This window comes from Plectropomus leopardus, chromosome 5 (genome assembly GCF_026936395.1).
Source record: "Plectropomus leopardus strain MGB_pleo_1.0 chromosome 5, ASM2693639v1, whole genome shotgun sequence".
NCBI lineage: Eukaryota > Metazoa > Chordata > Actinopteri > Perciformes > Serranidae > Plectropomus > Plectropomus leopardus.
In genome coordinates this window covers 26,973,941-27,001,381 of record NC_142180.1, presented here as the reverse complement: position 1 = coordinate 27,001,381, position 27,441 = coordinate 26,973,941, and the positions used below count along the sequence as shown (strand labels likewise).

The 27,441-nt window shown below is 40.9% G+C and overlaps 1 protein-coding gene across 2 annotated transcripts in view; it reads left to right on the top strand.

The window, feature by feature from the left end:
• The window catches only part of LOC121941193 (uncharacterized protein C1orf21 homolog), a 41,390-nt gene extending 14,342 nt beyond the window's left edge, over window positions 1-27,048 (top strand). Inside the window, exons 1-6 of one of the 2 annotated variants that reach the window (XM_088077850.1) lie at window positions 4,599-4,731; window positions 5,890-6,019; window positions 19,715-19,800; window positions 22,038-22,105; window positions 23,682-23,742; window positions 25,554-27,048. In XM_088077850.1, coding sequence (XP_087933976.1) covers window positions 5,929-6,019; window positions 19,715-19,800; window positions 22,038-22,105; window positions 23,682-23,742; window positions 25,554-25,598 — 351 coding nt within the window. In that variant the 5' untranslated portion in view covers window positions 4,599-4,731; window positions 5,890-5,928 and the 3' untranslated portion in view covers window positions 25,599-27,048. Of the gene's footprint in view, window positions 1-4,598; window positions 4,732-5,889; window positions 6,020-19,714; window positions 19,801-22,037; window positions 22,106-23,681; window positions 23,743-25,553 lie in introns of those variants that run through there. The other variant, XM_042483929.2, reaches the window with a different exon arrangement.
• Window positions 27,049-27,441: the final 393 nt, after the last annotated feature.

Sequence of the window (27,441 nt, the reverse complement as noted above, 5' to 3'; positions counted from 1 at the left end):
TGTCGGGTAACAAGAGCCCCTGCGGCAGTGTTTCCGGGTGCACACCTCGTCCTCCTCAGAGCAAAATCCTCATTTAAGCGAGTCTGTCAAGAGACAGATTATGGCGGATGAGATTATTATTGAAACTTTGCCGCCAGTGTCTCTTTGCGAGGATGTGCAGGAGACTGCATTAAAACCTCCCAGCTGTGCATGTCTGCATGGGTTTATAAGTGTGTGTGTTTGTGTGTGTGTGAGAGAGAGAGAGAGAGCCATAATTGAGTTGTTCCAGAGTGGTAGTTGTAGTAAGAGGTGTCCCACGCTGCCTGGAACAGGCTGATAAGCTGCTCTCTAGACCAGAGCACACGCTTGGGCCACAGGTGACACCACACACACACAATCGCACACATCCAAAGCTTGTGTGTGTATGACTGTAAGTGTGTGTGTGTCTGATTCTCTCTCCCTAGGTGCAGACTCCTCTCACCTGCAGGCCTTTTGAGAAATTCATGTGTAAGCTCTGCTCAGGCTCCAGAGATTAATGTCATTTTACCGGGAGAGCTGAGAGAGAGATTCAAACACAAATCCCTCATCCTCTGGTGTCACTCCCAGGGCGTTAAAAAGACTGCTAGGGCAGGGGCCCGCAGGCTCAGATACCGATGTACAATGCGTGCTTTAGCGTCTGTATAAACACCAGGCTTTTAACCAACTCGAATGTACATCCGACGACGTCATATTGGACGTTAAGAGCAATGGATGTAGTGTACAGAGCGAGAGGATCGACAGGCTGGGCAGGAGGTGAGGTGGAGGGATCAAACAAGCACAGGGCTTTCACCCAGGAGACAGCTGTCTGTGTGAAACTTAAAGTCAACGTTGAGTCCTTTTGTCATGTCAGTTGATAGTAAGCTCACTTGACTAACAACACGCACTTTTGCTCCTGAGATACACCTTATGTGGTGCGATGCCACGCACAGGACGGACAAAAAACGAGTCGCTGACACGGCAGACAGTACGCTGCGCAGCTGTGACCAGTGGAATTGTCCCCTCCAGTCAAGATGGCAGCAGAATAACAAAATAGGAGCTAATTCATCTCGTAATGTGTCTAACTTTAGCGGATCACAACATATCAGGCATGGAATTAATCAGCAGATGCTTCAGTTCAAACTAAGACCAAACTTTGAGCAAAAACGGCCAAAATGTGGCCTTCAACAGACGGTACAGGCCCCTTGTTTTTAAAACAAGTCAGCAGTCAGTGACGGTATAAAACAGTCAACTAAACAGTTTTTTAAATGATTGTTAATAACTGCAACCACAAGTGGTCATTGGATATACAGTCATACATGTGCACACAAAATATTAGGCTGGTTGGTCCAGTAGTTTGTGAGATTAGCTGTGGACAGACAGAAACACATACACACACACAGACACACACACACTCACGACTAAATGCATGATCCCTGGCTCACGCCTGGCAGAAATAAAAACTAAATTAAAGGAATCCTTATCAAATGGGAGTTTTTCTGTGTACATGATTAAGAAAAATGAGGGTGCAATTACAAATATTTTTTGCTCTAATACAAGAGAGAACCTGTTGCACTCTTTCACTGAGATTTATGAATTTGGCCACATCAGCATAGATTGCTTATTAAATTCTTTGCATACGTTTAAATGGTATTTTTGAGGGCCAGATAAAAAGTAACAGCCTTAAATCACCAGGGATCACTGTGACAGCGCTATAGTGAAGTCTGACAGGGAAAGAAATGTTAATCAGAAAGGTTGTAAACAAGCCAACAGATTCAATATCAAAACCAGTTTAGGAAGAGATAAAACTGGAAGTGATCGCACCTGAATTTTAAGCGATTCCACATTGTAACTCAGGGGGTTTCCTTATACTTGTACAATCGACTAACTGACTTGTATCTTTTAAGCCTTGTCAACACATTCTCAGCAATACTTTGTGAGTGCCATTAGGATAAGAATAGAAAATCAAAATTTTGTCAAACTGGACCTTCTTCTTCTTTTTAACTATACAGCTACAACATCACACAGCCCTCCCTGCAGTTAACTCACAGTCACCACTCCCTGCTCCCTGTACACCTGGCGCTTTGTGTCATGTCCAGAGAGATGGAGGCTGGTCGGCCGCAGCCTAAACACAGGAGTAAACACTGGCCTCCTGTCAACTTCAAACGCAGTGAGGATCACTGAAGGAGGGAGGAGGGGCCGGCAGCGCTCTTTTGATGCCCTGCGCTGTCTTTCTCTCTGGCCTCTTTCTATCCCACCTATTTTCCATCCTTTTCCTCACCTCTCTCCCCCTTCGTCTCAACCCTCCTACTTCTTATTCCCTGTCTTTTCCTTTTCTGCCACTCCAGAAAACAGCCTCTCCAGCCCCCTCAGCTCTCCTCCTCCTCCTCCTCCTCCTCCTCCTCCTCCTCCTCTCAGTACCGGAGCTGCAGATTTCATTTTGGTGATGATGGGTAATCATTGGCTGCCTCCATATGTGTGTATGTGTGTGTATGTGTGTGCATGTGTGTGTGCAACTGGCAGCAGTCAGATGGGCTCTGTCAATGACAGCATATGGCATGTGTGAGTGACATGGAGACTATCTATAGTGTAACGTGTCTGACAGTGTGTGATTGACTGACGGAGACGTTCACAGCTTTGTGTCTGCTGTCCTGCTGGGTGGGAGGGCTCTGCTCTCCTCTTCACCGAATAATAATAAAGTGTTGAGAGTATTTTATTCCCACCGTCATGTTAAGAGTGAGCTGTTTAGTTTAGGGACTCCTCAACATACCAAAATTTCAAAATAATGTTATTATTAGTAGACTTATTAAATCAACAACAGTTTCAGTAATTTGATAAACAGGAATGAAATCCAGACTCTCCAAAAGTGTGAAAAAATAATGAGGATTTACATTACAAAAGCCAACATGTTTTGACTACCAGTCTTCAGGTTTTTTTTGTTTTTTTTCAGGGTTTTCTAAAGCCCTGACACAGAACAGCAGTGGTCAAAACATGTTGGCTTTTTTAATGATTTAACCACTATAATAAAGGCCTTTTAATGTAAATCCTCATTATTTTTTCATGTTTTTCACACCTTTGGGGTGCCTGGATTTCCTTCCTGTTTATCCTGTTGGTTCCCGTTTTCCATGAGCACCCGATACAAGTTTTTGACCTATATTTGATCATAGTTACAGAGCAACCAGTCATGGGGTAGGCAGAAATCTGGAAAAGGCACAAAAAAACAGCAGAAATATACTCTCTCTTCCTGCAGCTCCCCCCCTCTGCCTCTCTATCCTAAGCCCCTCCAACCAGACAGCCACAGACATATGCACGCACTTCATACAGTAACCCATTGTTTCCTATACATTGATTTATTTAATCTTATTTCATTGCACAGTTGTATTCAGGACATTCGCTCAGCCCTCCTAATCCCTTTCCCCGTCGCTGTTCATCAGACTACAGATGAGACAACAATTAGCTAGCCACTCCAGGGTCTCTCCGCCGTGCTCTCGCTCCTGTGAACTGCTTCCAGGGTTGAAAATTAGCACCAGCCACCAGCCAAATGCTGGTAAAATATGTAAGTGGCTGCCAGATTTGCTGAAATCACCAGCCACAAAAACAATGATAATCTAATGAGCGTCTGGTAAATTTTTGCATCAAAAAACTTAATTTCCAACGCTGACTGCTTCCTCGGTAGGAGAGTCAGCAGCAGCTCAGGAGGGAGACCTTTAGTCGGCAGCTGTAGCGGCTCGAGTTCTGCCAGTTGCAGGTGTCACAGCAAGCTGGTGGCCAGTGGCAGTGCTGGTTCTCAGTTGCGCAATGGCAGCAACAGAAAGTTTTCTCATGTGGCAGGGAGTCTGGGCTCTGGGTTCACACTGGATGGATTCAGGTTGCTGTGGCCGCTGACTTGGAGTCAGTGTTGGGAGCTGCTGCCTGCTCTCCTCCTGGTGAGGTGGGCTATAGTGGCAGGATTTGAAGGTCTTGCCAGCATTAGCTACAAAAACGTGGACTTGAAGCTGCAAATATAAGTGTTTCGCTCCAGTGAGCAGAGGGTTTAGCTATCAGCAATATTCTCTCTCTATCTGTGAGTCCGTCATCATTTTTTTGGGTTGCTTTGCAGTGTTGGAACTTGCCAGTGCTGGAAAAGCAACTTTATCTGCAGGATTTACTGCCATTGAATCAGGCTTTCACCTGTGCAGGTGCATCTGCAGCCAATAGGAGTGCCCACTCAGACCCCTCAAATTACAATATGCTCAAAGTTTTTTATGGGATTTTTGCACAATGAAGCCAAAATTATATGGCCTACCCGAGCTTAAAGCTGCACTGATCAATATTTTTATATTAACAATGGATCAAATGACTCATTATAATGGGAGAGGTGCTGCTTGTAGTGATGAACCCACATGGAATTACCGCCCGACTCTGCAGTTTTCCTCAGCTATACGAAGAATTTTAGTACTTAGTATTAGCTAGTTGCTTTTGTTTTCTGGCCCGCAACTTTACTGTTATGGTTCATTCTCATCACCCTCATCTGCACCCACAGAAGGCATCTGTTTTTACACCAAACAAGCTCTGAGAAACCCTCTGTACCCTCCCTGCGCAGTGCCAAACAGCAGGCAGACAATGATAGAAACTAGCTGGTGAACATTGTGGAGCATTAAGCAGCTGAAGAGCCAGATATTTCCCTCAGGAGTTGGTGGAGATTAAAACAGAGCTATGAGGAGAATGAATATTGGACTTGCAGAAACATAATTACAGGTGAATGCCGACGTTGCTCTGTGACTGCTGGCTGTGTAAACAGTCAACTCTTTGCTGCAAATTTTCCATGTGATATGTTGTATTTACTTAATTAATGTGGGTAAAACAAACAGAAATAGTTTCAGCTATTGTAGCCGATAGACAATAGATAAGTAAGATTATATGTCAGTGCAGATGTTCTCTTTGTTTTTGGATCCTCATCACAATTGTACATCTTTATATTTAAATGTTATATTTTGTTTAGGATTTTTGTGAAAGATAATATGCCATGATAATATGTCAATGTTGTGTTAACAGCTTATTCCATTTCATCAGAGTATGCAAAAAATCAGATAATCTGTAGCTTTTGGTGATTTTGTATTGTGCAGTTAAATCCCCTCTTTTTTCAGACATATTTAAACAGTTCTGTTTGTTTTGTTGATCTTGTGTTAGAGAACAATTAATTTATACATTTAAAAAATAATCAGTAGCATCATACAATAAAATATATCAGTCTAATATGGATCTAATCAAAATGCTAATTTACTTACAGACTTTTAAACCAGGCCATCAGATTTATTTACTCACTCCACATATAAAGGCTATGGTTTAGCCCAAAAGAGACACTCACGAGGTTCAAGTAATGATGTGCAACATTTTCTCGTAATTGCTTACTTCACTTTCTGCTGTTGTTTTATGACTCACCCCACATTTGGTACTCTGAACACCAGGTGCGAAATATACACTTGTGTAAACTGGAAGGAAATAATGTGTCTGAGGTTTCCTGACTCGAGGTCACATACAGGATGCCCAGAATGCAGATAAATGTATTTTTCTAAACAAATATGCATCAAACACCCTGCTCTGAGGGGTTTGCCACTGTTTTGCAACCACAGCGCTGAATAGATTTGCAGATCTGAGTGTGTTCTTTGAAGGTGAAGCAGATCTCAAAAGCTGCTGCGATGCTGGAAAGAAAAAAAAACTGCATGAAGTGTTTTTTTTATCGATTGGCCCAGTTTGTTTGGAATAAAGAATAAAAAGAGGCGAGTTAGCATGAGTGACAGCCACCTTCATTGAACAAACAGTGCAGCGCTTTTGAGAAGTGATGTCTATAAAGTGCATCATAAAAACAATCAACAAACAAATCATTTTATAGTGTTTGTCTCTGTCCTTGTGCAGGTGAGAGTGAGATGAGGAGAGGTTTCAGAGTGTGAGGCCATGGGCTGCACCTCGGCCAAGCAGGTGTCGGCCGTGCCCAACGATGAGGAGGGACGCGGCAAGGCCTACAGCAACGGAGACCTCTTCACTGGTCAGTATATGCACACACACACACACACACACACACACACACACAGAGATGTCAATAAAAGCTTCACAGCTCCATTTCACTGAGTTAATTGCTCAGCGTAGACCCATTGCCCCTTCTGCCCTCACAATATATTCTCTTCATTATAGCTCATAGTCCTCTGGCAGAGTGTTAAGTTCTCCATTTCAGACAATAACTGTCAACACCGCAGTTTTATTGGAGTCATTCATGTTGACAGTTCGTGTAAGAGGGAGGAAGTAACCAGTTAGTGGGGCTGCAGTGTGAACTGTGCGCTCGCTCAGGTGTTGAGTATCCTTGAACGTTTAGATAGACGGAGAGGAGAGGTGAGACTGGAGTACCCCTTTTAAGAGCGTCTATTAGGGATGAAACGATTCATCGATTCATCGATTCATCAATTCATCGATTCATCGATTTGTCTAGTCGTTTCTAATTTAGGGGCAGAGAGAGGCCTGAGGTAAATCTGAGGACGGCAAACCGTCAGATTTATTTTAGGAGCAGAAGGAAAAACATAAATTCATTTTTAATACCTTTTTAATACCTTTTCTCTTTTATTGTGAATAGTTTTACCTCTTCAAGTTTCTAGAAACTATTCAAATTCAAAAGGGAACATCTGTAGCCTCTGGCAAGGGATCACAAGCTTTGCTGTGAATGGTCACAAGCCAAAAAGGTTGGGAAACACTGGATTATTCACTGGATTATATGGAAAGACAATTAATCATGCATAATTTAAATAATTGATTGACATCACTTCTCAAACAGAAAATGCCAAACGCTCTCTGGTTCCTCCTTTATTCCTGCAGAGCTTTACTGTTTTTCTGTTTTACAACATTTTAAACAGGATTTATTATGATTTCTGACTTTTGCTCTGATTCTGGGAACCAGACAAATCCGAGAGCTCATGTTTCACTTGCTCTGGCAGATGGTCCCCCTTCCGGTCAGACAGATTTCCAGCAGAACCGGCCCGCGCTGGGCCAATCACAACCGTTTTACTAATATGGGATGTGTTTGATGCAATGATTGACAGAGGAGTGACGCAGGTCCAGATTGTCATGCGTCACACATTTCACTGCTCTGATTGATTGTAATTGTGTCAAGTCTGCTCCATCCTGCTCAACACAAAACTCATATTAAACTGTCTAACGAGGAAGAACTGATCAAATATCATTCTGTTACGGTGTTGCTTATTTCCGCCTCTTTTTTTTTTTCCCGGAAATGCATTTTTGTGTATAGTTTAGCTGTAATTTAAGAAGGTTTGTGACCAGGCTGTCATTTTTTACCTACTTGAAAACGGACTAAACACTTCCCTAATTTATATCACACATTTCGCTATTTTGATTGGTTTTTAGTCCATCCAGTTGCATCTAGAGACAGTTTTGTCTGCGCCTGCTGATAACGCCCCCTGTAAATCAAAAATGAGCTGAGGTGACACCGGGCTATTTTGGTCTTACGAAATGTTGAACTTCCTAGAAATTATGGTAATTTTTTTTTTACAAATTCTGACAATTTATATGGCTGTAACACAGGTCGTAAAGCAGGTCATCCATTAATTGTAGTGTAGGCTTAGTGGTTCGATTGTTCTTGGACAAGACACTGAATCCCCCTACTGCTCCCTTTATGTGGGGAATAAAATTGTTTTGAACAAAACAATATGTTCAACATTATGTCATTTTTAGTATATTGGCAAATATCTGGTGATAAGATGCATATCATGATACAGAGTTATGATTAAATATATTGCAATATGTTGTGATAGTGTTTTAAGAGAACTGTCAGTGTTAGCGGAGTGTACTTTCTGACTGTTTCTTAGGCCTCTGTTCTTCGTGTTTATGTTAGCGATTTGCTAACATAAACACAAATGACTGAAGATAGATAGCAAGACAGGGGTTAAAACACAACACAACATGAGCCGCCGCCACAAATCTTTGCACATACTGTAAAGCTTTAATTAATAGCCCAGGCTATTATTTGCTTAAATCACTGAAATCAACAGGCTTTTTTTTTGGAACAGGCGTTTATGTGGGACGGTCTTTTAATTCCTTTCACACAAAAACTATTGCTCAGCAAATATCGAAATACAATCAAATTTTTTATTTAACCTTTTGAGACCTTGGCAAATTGGCTTTATTTTATTTAAAAACGTGGGAAGAAGGTAGTTAGCAACAAAGAAGACATGACCCAGAGGTTAGCAAGAAATCTGTGAAAAGTACAAGAAAATTAGGCTACCTGCAAATGTTGAGAAAAAAATACAAAGCAAGAAATGACTTGTCAACAAAACTTTAAAAATTGTAATCATTTTGTAAAATAATTTTAGATTTATAATTATGAATATAGTTCACTGGACATTTTTTCCTAGCTTTTATAGAAATGGTCTTTTACATCTTTTAATTACTCTGCCATTAATACGGTTGTCTTTGGTTCTCAAAGTTTCACTAAAATTAACTGAATAATTGAATTGTAGGAAAATCTTAACAAGCTAAAGATGTGTGTAGCATGTCCATATTGACAAAAGTTTAAACATATACTGTAAATCTAAGCAGCTAACTGACATTAACTCCAGCAGGTAGTTAATGTCAGTTAACTACCTGCCGGTAGTTACAACCCGGTTTTATACATATCAGGCAAATGCCGTGCTTTTAATTGAGAAACGCCTTTATTTGTTAAAATGTGTCTCCACATTGCACTAGTTAAAGGGACTGGCCGTTTAATTGGCACTCGGCTTATATTTGAAGTTTTACTGTAAATTATTAATAAATAATCGATGCAATGTTTTAGAGAATCGATACAAAACGTAATACTGTGATACTTTTTTTTTTTTTTTTTTTACACCTTTTAGTAATTTTATAGTATGGATTGATTGTAAAACTAATCAACAGTTTAATCTGTAATGAATATAATTGTCGGCTGCAGCAGCTCTATTAATAGCTAGCAGGCTGTTGGGAAATGAGGGACAGAAATGAAAGTGGAAGCCAGAGACAGAGAGAGATGATGGGTGGTGGAGGGATTAACAGCGATTAAGAATTAGGAGCAACACTCTGGTCTAACTGCACGCCGGCGGATGAATGTGGCAGATGACGATCCACAGGAGGTCCTCTCTCTCTCTCTCTCTCTCTCTCCGTCATCCGTCTCCCCTCCTCTTCTTCACCCGTCTTCCTGCGACCTCTCTTTGACTTGCTGCTCCCTCTCGTCCCTTCCATTCTCTCTCCGACACATTCCCCTCGTCGCCCTCCTGTGATCTCTCAGCTCTCACGTCTCGTTTCCCTCCTCTTCTTTTAAGGAGCAGCAAAACGAAGCAGGAGACGAGGGAGGGAGAGATGGGAGGAGTGCAGCGTTTTCCTTGAGAGAGGAAGAGAGTATGACGTGTGTTGACGCTGCTTCTCTTCTCTCTCTCTTCAACTTTTCGTCTCGGTCAGATCTTTTCCCTTCCCCTGCTCAAGGCCTCGTTCTTCCCTTCCTCTTTCTCTCTGTCTCTCTATTTTGGGTCTCTGCACACCCCTCCCTCTCTTCCTGCCGTCATCCCCCCAGTGTTTCTTCCCCGGAGCTTTTTTCCTCTCTCCTTTGGCACAACATTAGGTCAGAACCTTTTGTCCTTTCACCTCCTCTCTTCCTCCCATCCTGTCCCCCAGTCTCTCTGTCAGTAAAGGGGAATCCAGAGTGGCGGTGGCGATGCTTGAGCCAGACTACTGTTTGAGCTTGTCTCCGAGTGTCTGTACGTGGAAGTGGAAGACACAAATGACCTGAATAGTGTGGATTAGAGCAGTGGTTCCCAACTGGTGGGTTGTGGTCCAAAAGTGGGTCGTTGGTCCAGTCTCTGAATGGACAAGTGACTCATGAATGTACCAAGTCTATTAAAAAAAACACTTAATTTTGAAGTTCAGTGAATTTCCAGGACAGAGCTTTTATTTTGAAGGGCTGTTTCTGTTAATTCTTGTAATATGTCATTGTGTTCTGAGCGCACGTGTTGTTTACATTTTGTGAAAGCAAACTGAATATGTGGTCATTTATAATGTGTGGACTAGGGGTCAATCCATATACGTTTATCAGGGCAGATACCGATACCAAATATTAGTACTTAATGAGACCGATAACTGATATTTGGAACCAATATACATTTACAATAAAAATGAAAATATTTCTGGGGTGCCTGATGGCTTGGTGGATAGAGCAGCGCCCCATATACATAGGTTTGGCCTCGGCCCTTTGCTGCATGTCGCCCCTTCTCTCTCTCTCTCCCCCCTTCACGCTCACACTTACTTGTCAAATAAAGGCAATAAAAGCCTGGAAAAAAAACAATGCAAATATTTCTGCATATTTCTAAAATTTGTAATTTAACATTAATGAGGCTTTACAAAGTAAAAGCTCCTCCCATGCTGACACTTTCTTTGCATGTATTTCCTTGTGTTGGTGAGTGTATTACGCACAATTAATTTCATCTGCGATCATTAAAATAAAACGCAGATACAGATAATCAGCAAAATGCCAAATATCAGCCAGGCTGATAATCTGTCGACCTCTAGTGTACGGTACGATAACTGTCTTATAAAATATTGTAGTTTCACGGTATTATATAATTATTATTATTATCAGTCAGAATGACCCTTAAAGGAATTAAAACAGAAGGGTTAGTTTTGGTTGAACAAGTGTTTTATCATTTATAATTAAGACTTGAAACCATTTTTTAAAAATTGAAGTATGTGTGAAAGATCTCCCTTTCGAAAATAACTCAAATAAAGGGGAGATTCTCTCTGTAGTTGCATTTTTTTTTTTTCAATATCGTTGCTCAGAAAATGTACATGGTATGATAATCGTCAACTTTTACATCACTGTTTACCTGAAAACTGTTATACTGCTGCAGCCCTACTTGGGACCTTGAACTGATGACTGGGGAGAAATCTGGACCCCGTGACTGGACCAGTTGGGAACCACTGGATTAGAGTTATCTAATACTTCACTCCCCTTTTTCTTCATCTCATCTTTATCCAGTTATCTTTATTTCCTCTTCACTTCCCGCTCTCTAACTCCTCTTTTTCTGCAGTATTTCTGTCATTGTCACAAACTGCGTAGTCATTTTCTCCCACTTAACTCGCTGCCCTTTCTCAACCCCAGTCCAACTGCTTCACTGCATCCGGTGTATTTCTCATGATCGAGGCGGAAAAGATTGGTCGCTCTGGTCAGTCAGCGCCTACGCACACCCCCTGTAGACATGTGTGTCTGTGTGTTTGCGTTCATACATGTTTGCGTGTTGCATTTAGAGAGACAGCGAGCCCTCGTCTTACTCACGCTGATCTGCCTCCGACAGATTGTCTGCCAGTCAGTCTGTCCTTGTGTGTATTTGTGCATGCATGAGTGTGTGTGTGTCCCAGATATTCTGGCTGCCCGCTCTGTCAGACTCCGGCCACTAACCCCCCCCCCACTCCACCCCACCTCCACCACCACCACCACCCCTCTCTCGCACAATAACCGGAAAAAGGCTGAGCTCCATTACACAAACACTGAAGGACGAAGAGGGAAAATAGCAACACTCTCCACAACATTGTGCTATTGATGTCTGCAATAATCACAGTCGGAGGAGAGATTAGAGTGGAGATAGCGCATGTTGGACTGCATGTGTTTGATTGCGTACATGGCATCCCGACATAGATACACAACATGTTGGCGTGCAGATTTCACTGTTTCTTTAAGAGTTTGTGTTGTTTTGAGGCGGTGGAGCAGCTGAGCGGTTTGGGGGACTGTCCTGTAGAATCTGATGCTACTGTCTGTCTGAAATGTCTGTGTCAGATGAAGGGGAAATAATGTGAAGAGAAAGCAGGTTTTGTTGTCGGATTGCTGATTTTTCACCAATTTAGCCCGGGACGCCTGCAAAAGGATCAATGGCTTGTTTTAGAGGAGATGTCTCGAAGCTAATTGTTTTATTAGTGCCTCAGAGAAATGCTGGCACTTCAGTCTTGCTGAGCTTTCTTTCATCAGACCGCTAAGTGAGCACCCAGTCCTTGGAAATATTATCTCATACACAAAAATTCAAGAGAGCAGCTACATCCTTGAATGAACTTTTTGCGCTGACACATTTCAGAGAATACTCTCTTCTTCCTCTTCAGACAACGCAAGCTCACAACAAATACTGTGCACAGTGTGTGGACAGCAAAACATTTCCTCTGCAGGGCAGTACACAGAAATAGAGTAGCATGTCGGTGACCTGAAGGTCACTGGTTCAATCCCCGGGCTGGCAGGATAGATATGGCAGCATAAGGTGAAAGAGCATCACTTGCACGTACCTCATTATCACTGCAGAAATGCCCTCTAACAAGGCTGCTCGGCTGCTGCGGTGGAGCTGCTCAGCGATTAACTGAGGTTAACTGTGGTTGTACTGGGAAGCTTCCAGGTGTGATTGTGGAGCAGGGCGTTCCTGGAAAATTACATTCATGCTCAGTGAATTAACCAATGTTATATAAAGGTTAGATACATGCACTAGATAAAAATATGCACCAGATTTAGTGAAAGGAGATGACTGAGCATAATTTTAGACCATATTACCAATATATACTTTACTGCTGCTACTGTACAATCCCATGGTCATGAACCTCAATCTCATTTCCAGGCCTGAAAAAGTCATGGAATTTGTAAAAAAAAAAAATCGTTTTGGAAAAGTCATGGAATTTTCTGGTTTAAAATAAAATTGTTAGAGTAATCTCCAGTGGATAACCTTCCATGTAATTTAACATAAGAGCAAGTTTATTTTATGTAAATCTAATGTAGCTGTAATATGTGCCGATGTGTGAGGTTTTGCTTACATCACTTTTTTTTTCATTTTCTCCTCATGTTTTGTCTCTCCTTTTACTTTTACCAGCTACCTGACATTATTTGTAAAGAAACTTTGAAAAATGCAGGGCAAGTGGGGCACAACAATAAGTCTATAATTTGTATAATTTGTCCTTGAAAAGTCATGGGAAAGTTTTGAAATGTTATCCATGAAAATGTGTGGGAACCCTGTACACTCCTCTACATATGCAAATATGCAAACATACTAAAGGTGGGCACACACATCTATATATGCTGTGTGTGTGTGTGTGTGTGTGTGTGTGTGTGTGTGTGTGTGTGTGTGTGTGTGTGTGTGTGTGTGTGTGTGTGTGTGTGTGTGTGTGTGTGTGTGTGTGTGTGTGTGTGTGTGTTCCCTAACTTGACTAGAATTGCTGCATGTTATTGTGAAGCCATCAGATCAACTATACCTACGTCTGTGTACTGGCCTTATAGAACTTGTCCATCAGGTGAAACTGTTTGTCTGATCCATCTGCAGAATATTTGTTGTGAGTTTGGTTTGTGATTATTTGCGTGCCCAAAACACCTGACATCTGTAGCTTGTTGAGGTCCACACATCCAATCAAAAGTGAGAAAATCCATGCTAATATCCTCTAACCATAGCTTTGTCATTATTACACTGCAGACATCAGTCTTCATAATGTCTGCAGGATGTGTCTCTGTCTTTGATAATTTAGCAGGCTTTAAATATCTGCACAATGCAGTCATTCTTCAGTAATTAAATTTGACCAATTCCAGACTTGACAATAAGTGTTTGGCTCAGTCAGATTGCCGTCAGCTCTTAGACCATCATCATGTGACATTATCAGCCTGATATATAGAACAACTGTCTAACCCAACCCACGGAAAGCAGTGGGCCCTGAAGCCAATTTGAATTAGTGGCCAAATATAAAATTACAACCTTCAGGTCCATCAAACGATGCTTTCAAGCCCAAAAAGACTTTTTTTTCTATAGACTCAGATTGGCAAAGAGACATTTGTAAATCAGTGTATAAATTTTTTATGAGCGTCACAGTGCCTGAGGAATGACTTGTTATGCTTTCAGAATTTCATCCATTCGGTCCAATAATATTTCAAAAGTCTGAGACAGATAACTGATACTTAGAATGAGTGTGGATTGGAATATAACAACCTCTCACACAAATATGTATTTAAATGCCTTTAATCAAAACTGAAACATTCAACATCATATACAAGTTCCCAGCAACTTTTTTTATGAAGTCAGGTGAAAATTCTAATAAAAAATGAATAATAAAAATATCTCCCTTAAGGTAAAAGTTCCTACCATGCTAAACACTTTATTTGCACTTTTTGATTAATTAATTTTTGTCGGCGATCATCAGAATAAAATGCCAATACAGATAATCAGCAAAATGCCAAATATTGGCCCCAGTAATCAGCCAGGCTGATAATCTGTTGTTCCCTAGTGCGCCTGCTTTATGGGCCCCATGATATAAGAAGATTTAGGTAATTTCATATCACGGGAATGTAGTTTTTTGGCTTTGTAATGGGAATGAATGACAACTTGCCTCCAAAGCTGAATCCACTTCTCTTTATGCATGCATGGTCTAACTGTAGTCTACCGCTTTACACTGTAAAACTGTAATTCACTGATTTCAGCAACATAAAGCTAATGAGTAACTGCTGCTGCTCAACCAACAGAGCCTGAAGTTTGTTCAAGAGGGGTGTAAATTACGGTACCATCTAGCTTCGCTATATTGAGTCTTCAGACAACAATACAATATTTGTTAACTTTTATGAGGCAACTTTTCTGACACCTCCTGCTTAAAACCCCAAAAGCCAGAAGGAAAGAGGTTGGCTTATGTGGAAATGGTGACACATGTATAAAATAAATGTCAAAATAAAGAATATATATCAATGTTTTCATTTTGCATCACTGAATTGATATATTAATCTACTAGATCAATGTGTTGTTCCGCCCCTAATGTATCATTTTTAATATTATGGGTCTCCAAAAGGAGTCTGGTGGTGACAGATTTGTTAATATTCTGCCAGCAGGAACCAGATGTCACACTCTCATTTAATCAGATTATTTATTGTATATGACATGTTTTAGGATCATGAGGTCATCCTCTGAGGTCATCAGTGGCTTATCGCGGAGCTCATTACCGTCACAAACAAGTTAATTTGAGTGTTTTCCTATTTGCTTACATTCAGCATTACAGTCACGGATCAGAAAAGACATTTCGAAATGCTCTGCCTGTTTCTGCGTTTTATTATTTCATCCCAGCCAGCAAAAGCCGTGACATTTATTTCTCTGGAGAATATTATGCACCGTATTTCTGTATTTCTCTGTAAACTGATTCCCCCTTGATTGGTATGATCGTGTGTGTGTGTGTGTGTGTGTGTGTGTGTGTGTGTGTGTGTGTGTGTGTGTGTGTGTGTGTGTGTGTGTGTGTGTGTGTGTGTGTGTGTGTGTGTGTGTGTGTGTGTGTGTGTGTGTGTGTGTGTGTGTGTGTTGGAGATGAGACTTCGTGTTCAGGTGTAAATGTCATGGCCAGGCTGGTGATGGCCTGGAGCCAGAGTGGCCGAGAGGGAGGACACACAGCAGGAAGGACAGAGTGACATAGCCACAGGACAGGCAGGCCAGCTAGAGCTGTTAAAGCACACAAACACAGACACACACACACACACACACGTACACATGCACATACACACACACACACAAAGATGGCTATTTAAATGACTCACACCAACACAAATGCCACACTTGCATAAAATGACAAACGGGCTGATTCAAAGATACAGCGTTATCAGAAATAAAACATGCTCATGCACACATACACTAGTGCACATGCGCAGTGACTGTTTGTACCTTAAGGTCAGCGCCGAGCTTCAGTTTTTAATCACGGATGAGAAAGATGTCCACATCACAAAATCATGGCTTCTCAAAATAGTCTTTCCCTTTCATCTTCCCCTCTCCAGCAGTTCCCCTCCCCTCCCTCTCCTAAAGCGAGCCCGGCCTCGGCGTGACGAAACACCCTTGTCATTTCTTGTGACAATGACTGCCGTGCACACACATACTACTCACACGGCATGACCAGCTTTGGCTCCTATCTAAACTGAAGCAAAGTCTGTGATGTGATGAGTCTTGATTGGTGTAAGCTGGGTCACTTTGATCTATCTATACCCGTCACATTAAGCTCAGTAACTATCCTGTAAGAGGAGCAGAAAATTCAGCCGGTTTAACCCGTCAGGCTTTAGTGAGCCCAAATTATAAAAACACATTTTCCTCAAATGCTGCTTGAAAATGTCCATTTATATTGCAGCTTTTTTTTTTTTTTTCAATTCATATGTATCCACCTTAGGATGCGAATTTTATAGCTTAAAATTGACGCGGCTCGCTCCTTTAACGAGCTGGAGAGCCGAGGAAATGGCTCTTAGTTCTATTTCCTTCTGCTGCACCGTATGTATTGCATGTTTACAGAGCAAATCTTAGTTCGGTGAGCCTGTGTAGTGTTATAAAACCGTTTGTCTGTGTCGGCATGTTCAGACAGGAGCCGCTTTGCTCCAACTCGTTTACATTCCTGAAACAAACAGAACAGCAGAAAAGAAGCCTGCATTTGTTTCTCTCACATCTTTCCTTCTCCTTCTCTTAAATCTTCCTGCTCCTTTCTCTCTCTCTCGCTCTCTTTGAAATTACTTTACATCAGCAGCGTTTATCTGACAAACGCAGGCTGCTTTTGGCTCCACAGTGACGCACATGCAAAAAGCACACACTCAAACACACAGGTGATCCAGGTGCTTTGTGAGCAACAGAGCAGAGGAGGGAGGGTTGAACCTCTCAGCTGGGTACAAAGTGGCACAGACAGACACGTGGATAAACAGACAGACGGACTGCTGATAGAGGGAGGGCAAAATACAAAGTGTGCAACAGATAAGGGCCAGAAGTGTGTGTGTGTGTGTGTGTGTGTGTGTGTGTGTGTGTGTGTGTGTGTGTGTGTGTTTGTGTGTGGGTGTGTGTATCAGCGTCTTGGCTGCTTTATCAGTAAAATGTCCAACAAGCAGGTAGTCAGCAGAAATGCCTGTGTGCTTGTATTGTTCTGCTCAAGGTTAGGCTGGGCTTGGTCGAAGGTAAAGGCGCTGTATGTGGAGTTTCTATATGTCATATCATCTCACACATCACTGTTTGATTTAGTGTGATATTTTTGTTTGGTGTGTGGGCGTTCTTCCTGTTTTGGGTCTTCTTTGAGCCTTACTGTGCAGTTACAGTTAACTATTTTTCCTTCACATCACTTGAACATGTACATAAATCATTATCTTCATGTAATAATTTTAATTGAATGCTTAAACTGAAGTGTATATTATAGAGGTCAACGGATATTGTTTTTTCAGGGCCGATATTATACCGATTATCAGTAGTTAATGAGACCGATAAGCGATATTTGGAGCCATTATGTCATTACAACAAAAATGAAAATCTTTTTGTCAATATTTAGAATTTAGGGTATAACAAACTCCAACACAAAATGTTGTTTAAATGCCTATAGCAAATGTTTATTTAAAAAATGAAACTTTCAACATGATATACAGCAAGCTCCCTGCAATGTTTTTTGTAAAGTTACGTGAAAATTCAAATAAAAAAATAAATAAATAAAAATAGTTCCCTGAAGTTTTACAAAATAAAAGTCCCTCCCATGCTGACACTGTCTTTGCACTTTTTAATTAATTAATTAATTTTATCAGCGCTCATTAAAATACAACGCCAATACAGATAATCATCAAAATGCCAATTATCACCCCCGACAATTGTCCAGGTCGATAAACTGTCGACCCCTATTATATAATGTGGGAAGTAGTGAACGTGTGAACAAGTGAGTGTTTTTTTTTAAAACAGCGATATTTGATCAGTCAAATAGTAGATAGAGAGCAACTATATTATTTACATTAATAATTGATCTGCGGATCATTTTCTGACTTGATCGATTAAACATTCGGTCTGTAAGATATCAAAAAATTGTGAGTTACCTACCACAGTTCCCTAAACCCTAAGGTGTCGTGTTCAAATCACTTGTTTTCTCTCATCAACAGTCCAAAATTCAGACTTATTCAGTTCACAAGCAGAGAAAACAAAGAGAAGCAGCAAATCCTCGCAGCTGAGAAGCTGGAATAAGGGAATGTTTGGTATTTTTGCCTGAGAGTGAATCATTGATTATGGGGCTCGTGGAACTTGTGGTGGACATTTTTCACCATTTTCTGGCATTTTATACACCAAATGATTCATAGGTTAATTGTAAGTTAAAAAAAACAATGGATAGTGGACATCGTTGTTAGTTGCAACCCTAAAACATAGAACTGCAAATGTCCCTCCAGTTTCCACCTCAAGACACGCTGCAAAATGCATGTTGAGGTCAGCAGCCGAAGCTCCAAAATCATATTAAAACTTGAGCAGTGGCCCTTCAAAACCTGTTCAGACAGGGCCAAACGTCCGGTATCACTGCTTTCAGTTTCCTCAAGAAGCACACATCCAAATAACTTCAAACTCAATAATAATAATAATAATGATAATAATAATAATAGATAGGACTTATATAGCGCTTTTCTAGGTACTCAAAGATGCTCAGACGCTTACTATACACTGCACTTCTTTTGGAGTATATGCTTATACATTTGGGACCAGGCAATTTTCCAGAAAAAAAAAAGGTCCAAAATGTATCGCTGATGCTTCAAATGTTTGACTTTGCTATAATGTAACATCTCCAGTCTCTGCTCTTGAATATAATATAATATAATAAGCAACAGAACAGTCTGTACGCAGCCCAGCGTTTGGCAGTGTAAATAGGGGTCCCCTGTCAGTGAACTAAACAGTCTGTTCATAACACTACTAATAAATATATTCTGTAGGTCACAAGAGATCGCACCTGACACCGCACCTCCTTTGGTCGTCAAAAATACACCCAGCGAGTGTAAAGTTGATCGAATGAGTGGTTGTCGAAGGAAAGGAAAGGAAAAGAAAAAGGACATAAATACAAAGACTCCTTCTATTTAGTTAGACATCTCAACATGTATGTGGTAATGATTGATTGATGTTAAAATTCTGCTGTGCGCTTGTATTTCCAGGTAGGCTGGACAATATGGACTAAAATCTGTATCATAATCATTTTTCACATTCATTTTAATAGCTGTAAATGTCCTGATTAATATAATATAAACAGTCAGAGATCCTCGACTATGCAGAATATTTTGTGAAACTTACGGTTGTTGCATCTGTTTGAATGAAATGGGATTCAAACAGTGTATTGAATATTGCAATATGAATAACCTTGGATTAGTGAGAGATGCATATTTTCAACACATTTGGGTTTATTGCCCTTAGTTCTACCTCTAGCAGTGATTTAAGGAGGCACATAGCCGTGCAGTTTTTGAGGAAGTGTTACTACTCTCGCCACTGAGCTCGTCTTAACTGTCTTAACTGTCTAAGCTGTCCGTGTACCGTAGAAGCTGTTCGACTGATCTTTAATCCCCTCCAGCTTTCTCCTTCTTATCTGTTCCCTGTTTTCTTTTTTCCTCCCTCTTGTCTCTTCCGTCGCCTCTCTTACTTTACACACACACACACACACACACACACGTATTCCCTCTCGCTGTTGCTCTGTTTTTGCTTTCCCCGGATGTAGCTGAGATGGAAAGGAGATGACCAGTGTTGTCCTACTTATACCTCCGCTGCCATGTCCACTTTCTGAAACACTGTATCAGGATGTAGTTATCAGATTACTATGAGCAAATTATATGTAAAATCAATGTTGCAGTCATTTGTGATGTCAACATAATGCTGTGAGTGTACAGTGAAGCCTCTCTCTCCCTCCTTTAATCATGCCCCTCTCTCTCTCCAAACCTCTCCCTCCTCAGATGAATACAAGATGAAGGGAGTGGAGGAGGTGAAGTACATGAGAGGGGATGAAAACCGGGTGAATGCACGCAACCAGGAGAACCTGGTGAGAGACACACACACACACACACCACAACCCACAACCCGTCCGCTGACAGCCCGTCATCCACACACACAGACTCAGACCTTTTCCTGACAGTTTATCAGCTCAAGCGAACAAGCCTCGTGTTTGTGTCCGACGGCAGCTCCCGTCAGTCTCAGACAGCCGACACATACACACTTATTGTCTCTTGCACATGTGCAAAAACTCACAAAGGTGCCTCACACGCAGGTAGAGACAACATGCCAGCGTGTGTGGAATGTGGGGGCTGATCGCTTGGTTGGTTTGCCTCCCTTCTTGCAAAAACAGTGGTCTTAAACAGTGGAAAGAAATGTTATATCATATCCGAAGAAGTCATTTTAACTAGTTAAACCTGATTTTCTTTCATATTTAACCTCCAAAGCTTGTTCACATACTTATCAACGCACTGAATGACTGAAAAGTGTGGTAGAGTGAAGTGAGAGGTCATTTGCTTGTTCAGTAAAGCGGGTCAGTCTGCCTGGCGTCCTGACAAGTAGTGAAACAATAACCAGTGCTGCTATAAATCCTGATTAAAAAACAGAAGCAGTGTCACACTGCCACTAATTTATGTTACTGCAGCTCAAAAACCGGCCTCATCAAAGGAGCAGGTCAAAGCAGAAGTGGAGGCACACTGTTTTCAGAATATCTCCTGATACAACAAACACACACGGCTTGACTTATTTTACTGCAAAGGAAACAGATTTTATGAGCTGCATAAATGCAGTTGTCGTTTAAGTGGTTGTTGTCTGGTACGACGGCGTAAAAGGGCCATTGTAGGAAACAAAAATGGGGCTGGGGGAGGGGGGTATATTCTGAGAATAGACTCAATTTCTGGGTACCCCAGTCATTTTTGTTGTGGGTTCGATTCCAGCCTAAGGCCTTTGATGCATGTCATCCCTTCTCTCTCCCCTGCCTGTCCGCTCTACAGCTTTCCCTATCATATAAAATACCCCAAAAAAATAAAATAAAAGCAAATTAAAAAAGAAATAAATTTCTACAGCTAAAATCTAACATTTCTGAGAAGAAGTTTGCATATTCTCTGAGATTAAATTGGTAAATTAACTAGAAATAACTTAGAAATTTACGATAAAAAAAATGAATATATTTTCTGAGATTATAGAGTCATAAATTGAAATTTTGATTTAAATCATAAACTCTGAAATTCATTAAGATGAAAGACAAAAATCCACGAGAAAAAAATTTTGAGAAATCGTGGGTGGTTTCCTTTCAAGGAACCACATCACTTCACTTCGCAAGGTTGGATCAATCTCATAACACCACAGACGCCACCAGAAAAAAGTGAATTCCAGCAAACAGTGAGATGTTGAATTGCTGAGAAAGTCCAGTCAAGAAGTCCCATTATGGATCAAGTTTATTCCCAAAATTAAATTTTTGCCAACATTACCTGGCCATCAGCGGGACATCTTGTCTGGGCATCTTCAAAATATGACACAAAAATGAACGGGTCTATTCGGCTGTTCTGCCGAACTTAATGTGTGCAGTGTGCATTCAGCAGCCTCATACATCCTAAGTCAACTAAGTCTAAGAAGGATACAAATCAAATTTTGTAAATTTCTGAATTTAATCTCAAAGAATTTCTGTTTTTTTCTCTCATATTTCTGACTTGATGTTAGAGAATCTTCCATTTTTCCTCATGAATTTGTGAGTTATTTTCTTTGTTAATTTACTCAGAAACATCTTTGACATGCGATTTTTTTATTGGCCCTAATACACTGTCATAGTCTTGTTTAAAAATAGGAGGTATGGTTATGTCATTTAGTTGGAGTAGTGGAAGACACAAACCACATTTTTACACCAGCCAGGTAACCTCCACTGCAGCCAAAACATGTGGTTAAACCAGTATTTGTTTCCGACCACTTGTCATTACTGTTGGTGTTTCCCCTCAAAGAGGAATTCACACACAGCGGGTGGTGAAAGATGCAGGTCACAGTAGAACAACATGAATCAGAGTTGATACAACAGTTATATTAGCGGTACATAGATTAGTCCTATGGTACGTAATTTAATAATGCAGGTCTGACGTGAGCTTTCAGTGGTGTGGCTGTTTGCTGATTAATATGTTTGTTTTTTTTCCCTGTTTTATCAGCTGATAATAAAAACTAATGGTGTGTGTGTGTGTGTGTGTGTGTGTGTGTGTGTGTGTGTGTGTGTGTGTGTGTGTGTGTGTGTGTGTGTGTGTGTGTGTGCATGTGCCTGTTCAGGAGAAGAGTAATGTGCAGTACAGGGGCAAACAGCAGAAAGAGGTCTCTTCAACAAACATCAAGTCAAAGTAAGTAACCAGCACCACTCTGAAATAAATCTGGTCTGGTAGATGTTGTATACAAATATATAATCTACGTATTATGGACAGCTCAAATAACTTGAACAGTTGATCACAAATATTATTTAAGGGTTAGTTCAGCCAGGTTTCAAGAAAACACACCCTTTTTCTCACTTGACTCTCACTATATCCCTACAGAAAGTCCTATTTAAATGTTTTATCAGCAACATGTCTTTCTAGAAAAGAGGTATATATACATGCAAACTAATATTCCACTATTATTGCAAATCTGACAATATTCTGAATTTGATACAGGTCAGTATCATTCAGGTTGCAGGAGCAATTTTTGGGCATGTATACAGTGCATTTAGGATATGCATCTTAATTGGGGTTTTTACCTTAGTGTGCGACACACTGCCTCTTGCCTGTCGATGGTAAGCTCTGTGTGTTGTCATGGATACGTTGTGCAGAAACCAACTCGCCAAGAGTTTGCAAGGCTGTGGTGTAGAGACGCATGCCCAAAAGGAAAAGCCCACATTTCTGGGTGGAAGAAGAGACACACCTACTTTAAACATTATGAGTATCAACAGGTTTTTGGATATGTGTAAATATCGCAATGCCGACCTTTTCAAGAAGAGAATAAAAGAGGAAATCTGAGTTCACATGGTCCAACAAGCCTGCCAACATTAAGAAAACTTTGAAAGACTCCTGGCACAGCAGTTCCACTTTTTCGTATTTGTTGTAACTAACGATATGTTAGGGCACGTTAATTGGAGTGGGCACAGCTGCATGTAAACAGGATTATTAGTGGAATATTCAGCTTCATTAGCCACACTAAAGGCTTAGTAGGAATTTGTCTTTTTGGAAAAAGGGCAAAAAAATTGAATATTTTCTGCATGAAAATGTAGTCAGTGTCTCCTCTGTTAAGGATGATTGTGTGATATAATGGAAAGCTCTAGATCAGCTACTAATAGACATTGTGGTGAGATTGTTTTGCCAGCTTACTTTGGACCTTTTTCGTAGAGAGTGTTAGACAGAAAGGAGCTCTCATTAAAACTGAAACTTGATTGTAACTGTAATGTGTTGTCATTTGGCTAAACTGACCCTTTAATAAATTGTTATGTCCCAACATCCATTAAGATGCGAGTTAGAATCAGTATGTTAATATTATGATGTGTGAAGTTAGAGATATTTTGAGTCTGGTTTTTGTAACGCTGCCTCGTGGACAACCTCAGTGTGTGTTTGTATATGTAAACATATTGGTTGTTGGTGGCTGCAGAGTATTTAGCCTTTAGATGACAGACTGGGTTAATACTTTATAAAATAATTATTTAAATTCCTCCACAGCGTTTCTTACACTGCAGTGAGGATTGTGTATTTTTGTGCTTTGTGTGTGTGTGTGTGTGTGTGTGTGTGTGTGCGCGCGCGTGCGTGCGCGTGTGTGTGCGCACGCTGTGTGGGGGGTGTAATGGAAAATTCTCATGATGTATTTGTTGCCTCCCTTCTCCTCCTCGTCTCCATCCTCCAACTTCCTCTCCCCCTCCTTCTTGCTTTTCCATTTTTCTTCTCTCTCCTTCTCTCCCAGTATTCACACGTCAGAGAGCCAGCAGGAATTTTTCAGGATGCTGGATGAGAAGATTGAGAAGGTGAGGGAGGGGGGCTGTGTGTACGTGTGTGTGTGGGTGTGTGTGTTTTTTTGGGGGGGGCACAAAGGGGGTCTCTGGGCATTTAAAGAAACAGCTGGGTCTTACCATTTAAAGAGACAGGCTGCGCAACAACAACATCCATTAGTCCACATTGTCACTGTGCTTACGAGCTCAGCACTCCGCTGTGTGAGGGGGAGGAGCAGCAGGTCACCGCTGCAGTGATGATAAGCACTCACTACTCTTAGTCTGCCACTTGAATCACGTTGGTTGTTTCTGACTGTCGATGAGGTTGCAAAGTGAAATGACGGCTGGATTCAGCTTTGGCGTGATGCATTTCATTTTTCAACTCTGCCTCGAAACAAGTCATTGTGGTTTCTGCATTAGTGGGAGACAAAGCTGTAGTCACAAAATTTTACAGGCGTGTAGTTGAGATAATTATAAAGGCTAAGTTCAAAGATGGGTGCAGCCTGAGCAAGGACACCTGAAGGAGTAGGAAGTAAGGCAGAGGCCTTTGGTCCCCCGACAGTCTTTGCCCACATTCCTTTTAAGTCATGGATTGCTGTATAGTAGCTGGTGGATCTTAGTTACAGGCCACTTAAGAAAAAAGCTTTGATAAATCCACCATACATGACCTGCTCAGCATTAAACCACAGACAGAAAAAGTTAGCAACACAGTGGAGCATTTAGAGACCATATATATATATATATATATATATATATATATATATATATATATATATATATATATATATATATATATATATATATATATATATATATATATATATATATATATATATATATATATATATATATATATATATATATATAGATATATATAGATATATATATATATATATATATATATATAGATATATATAGATATATTAAATGCTTGCTGCTACTAATGACCAGTTTTTATTCTACATTGATCTGCCAATTATTTTTGAAATAATTGATTCTTTGGTACACAAAATATCAAAAATGGTGAGAAAAGTTTCCCAAACACAATCTCTTAAAGCCCACAATGATGTCTTCAAAGTTGCTTGTTTTGTCTAACAAATAGTCAAAAATGATTTTCAATTAAAGGCAGTGAAAAGCATCAAACACTTGCAGTTGTAAAATGTCATTTTGCATCAAAAACAATTAATTAACCATTCACAAATCAAACACTTGCAGATTAATTACTTGACAATTGGTCCACCTAATCTAAGACTAATTCTTTCAGCTATAATTAGCAAAGTAACACCTAACTAAATGTATTGGAGAGTGAAAATTTAAAAAATAATGTTTGGTAATTATTTTCATTTTAAATGTGGTGAATTAAATGTGTAAAGTAGCATTAAATTAAAAAACAGCAGTTAAGTACCTCACAGTAGTACCGCACTTTTTTAAATTCACTTTGTTACTTTCCACCACTGATTTGCAGTGTGACTGTGAGACAGCCTGTGCTTTATATTCTTATTTAAACCCTGACAGCGTGCAGAGTTAGACGAGCTGTAAGGCAAACTCTGGAGAGGAAATGAAGGCAGTTGAGTTAACTCCTCATCATGATGGAAGAAACAAAAACAACATAACTGCCCACCTGTCAGCACTTAACAGCCTCTCACAGTCTTTTCTATGCCAGTACCTGCAAATAGACGAAGGTTTGTTTAAATATGACTGGAGTAACAGGTGCATCGGGGGGTTGCTGCATGCAGACAGTTCAGAAAGAGTCATTTGAAATCCATTACTGAGTATACATAACTAGAGGAGAAAAAAACATGAAAATTATGCACATCTCATTTTCTCTCTAATCCCTTTCTTTGCAGGGGCGAGACTACTGTTCGGAGGAGGAGGAGGAAGATGGGACATAGCACAGAGGCCCCCAAGATTCAGCCCCGCAGAGAGCCTCACAGTGTGTGTGTATGTGTGTGTGAGAATGCGTACATGTGTGCTTATGTGTGCCTGAGAGAGAGAGATTTGAATCAGTGTTTTACCAGTGGGGCGTTCATGTGACGGGACACTGTACGCGTTGGTATGAGCATGTGTGTGATTTTGAACGTATGGCAAAGATAATATTTTAATCGAAAGTGAAAGAGTAAGGGAGAGAATGGGATAAAGAAGACTTTCTTTAGAGCCCTCCACTCTTAGCACCTCACCCCTTCGGGCCCCTGAGCAGACAGATGGAGGTGGCGGAGCGATGAGGGGACAGACGGATGAAAGGAGGGAGAGATGGAGGAGGACGTGACGAAAAAGGACACAGTCAGTCAAACAGAGTAATTTCCCCAAGAAGGACAGCAGCAGCTCCTCAATCTGTCCCTCCGTATATGTCCGTCTGCACGTCAGTGGTCCGATCCTGAATATTTAACCCCTGCAATTGGACAAAGGAACTCCAAAACATGGAGGCCCAGTCAGGACAAACGTTTTGGTGGGTGTGTGGAGGACTGAGAAGAAGAAAGGAAACCTGAGGAGGAAGAGATGGTGAAGGCAGAGGAGTTGTATAACACAACCAGGATCCACGCTAAACTTTTGGGCCTGCCTACCTACAGCCAGGCTGGCCTGGGCCATGAGGGACTGAGAGAACGGGTGAGGGTGGGTGATGGAAGAAAGTATGAAATTTGTGATATTTTAATAAGAAAGATTAGGGAGCGAGCCGGTGATTTAGAAACTCTAAACTCCTGCCTTCTGAAGTCAAGGACATTTTTTTTTATTTGTTTTCACAGACACTTGTTCAGTTAATTTTTCCCCTTCTTCAGTTTGTTTTACTCTTGGCTTCCTTCGTAGTGTATCATCATCTTCGCCAATGTCTTTATCATCCTCCTCACCACAGCAGGCAGACTGAAGCTGTGTTAATTCAGAGCATCTGTGTCTCAACCCGATACATCCTCCTTCATATACCATAACACTGCAGATCCTATCTGACACACACATACATGGAGTCTTTTATTGTACATATCGTAGCACACACTCATTCCAACACTCCCCAGCGTGTACATAAACCACACACACACAAACACACACATTGTATCCCTTTCATTTCACCAGCAGACTGTCATGTGCATCAATCAGAGGTATTCTGTAAAGCTCTGTTTCTGCTTTGATTCAGTGTTCCCACACACACACTCACACACACACACACACACATTCATACACACTCTGGCACTGAAGCAGAAAACCCGGGGCTGGGCTCGAGAGGAGGATGCGTGGTTGCCGTGCAGACACAGACCTGATCACATTTTTTGTTGTCATCTTTACCGGATACTTCCTGTTGTATTATTTTGAATACTTTTTTTCTATTAAAAATAAAAACGAAGAAGCTCTTAATGTGCTTGCATCTTTTGAGTGCATTAAGAGTGTGTGTGTGTGTGTGTGTGTGTGTGTGTGTGTGTGTGTGTGTGTGTGTGTGTTGCTATAAGCTGAGTAATAGAGCGCCATCACGCTGCCAGTGCACTGTGGAGTGTGATGTAAGTCTATCTTCCTGTGGTCATGCTGCCTAAAGCTGTGCAGTCAGAGCAGATTCACCCAGAGCACCAGAACTGCGTTATGCCACCTGCAGGCTGAATATCAGCACTGCAGTCTGGAAGGCAATATGTTCATCGTCAACACTGTCCCTCTTTAAACTACAAAAATGTTGCTCTAACCAGTATTTCTTTATCAAAGTTGAAATGTTTCCTTTAGCTCTTATTATGAGGTAAATGTTGATTGCACAGTATAATG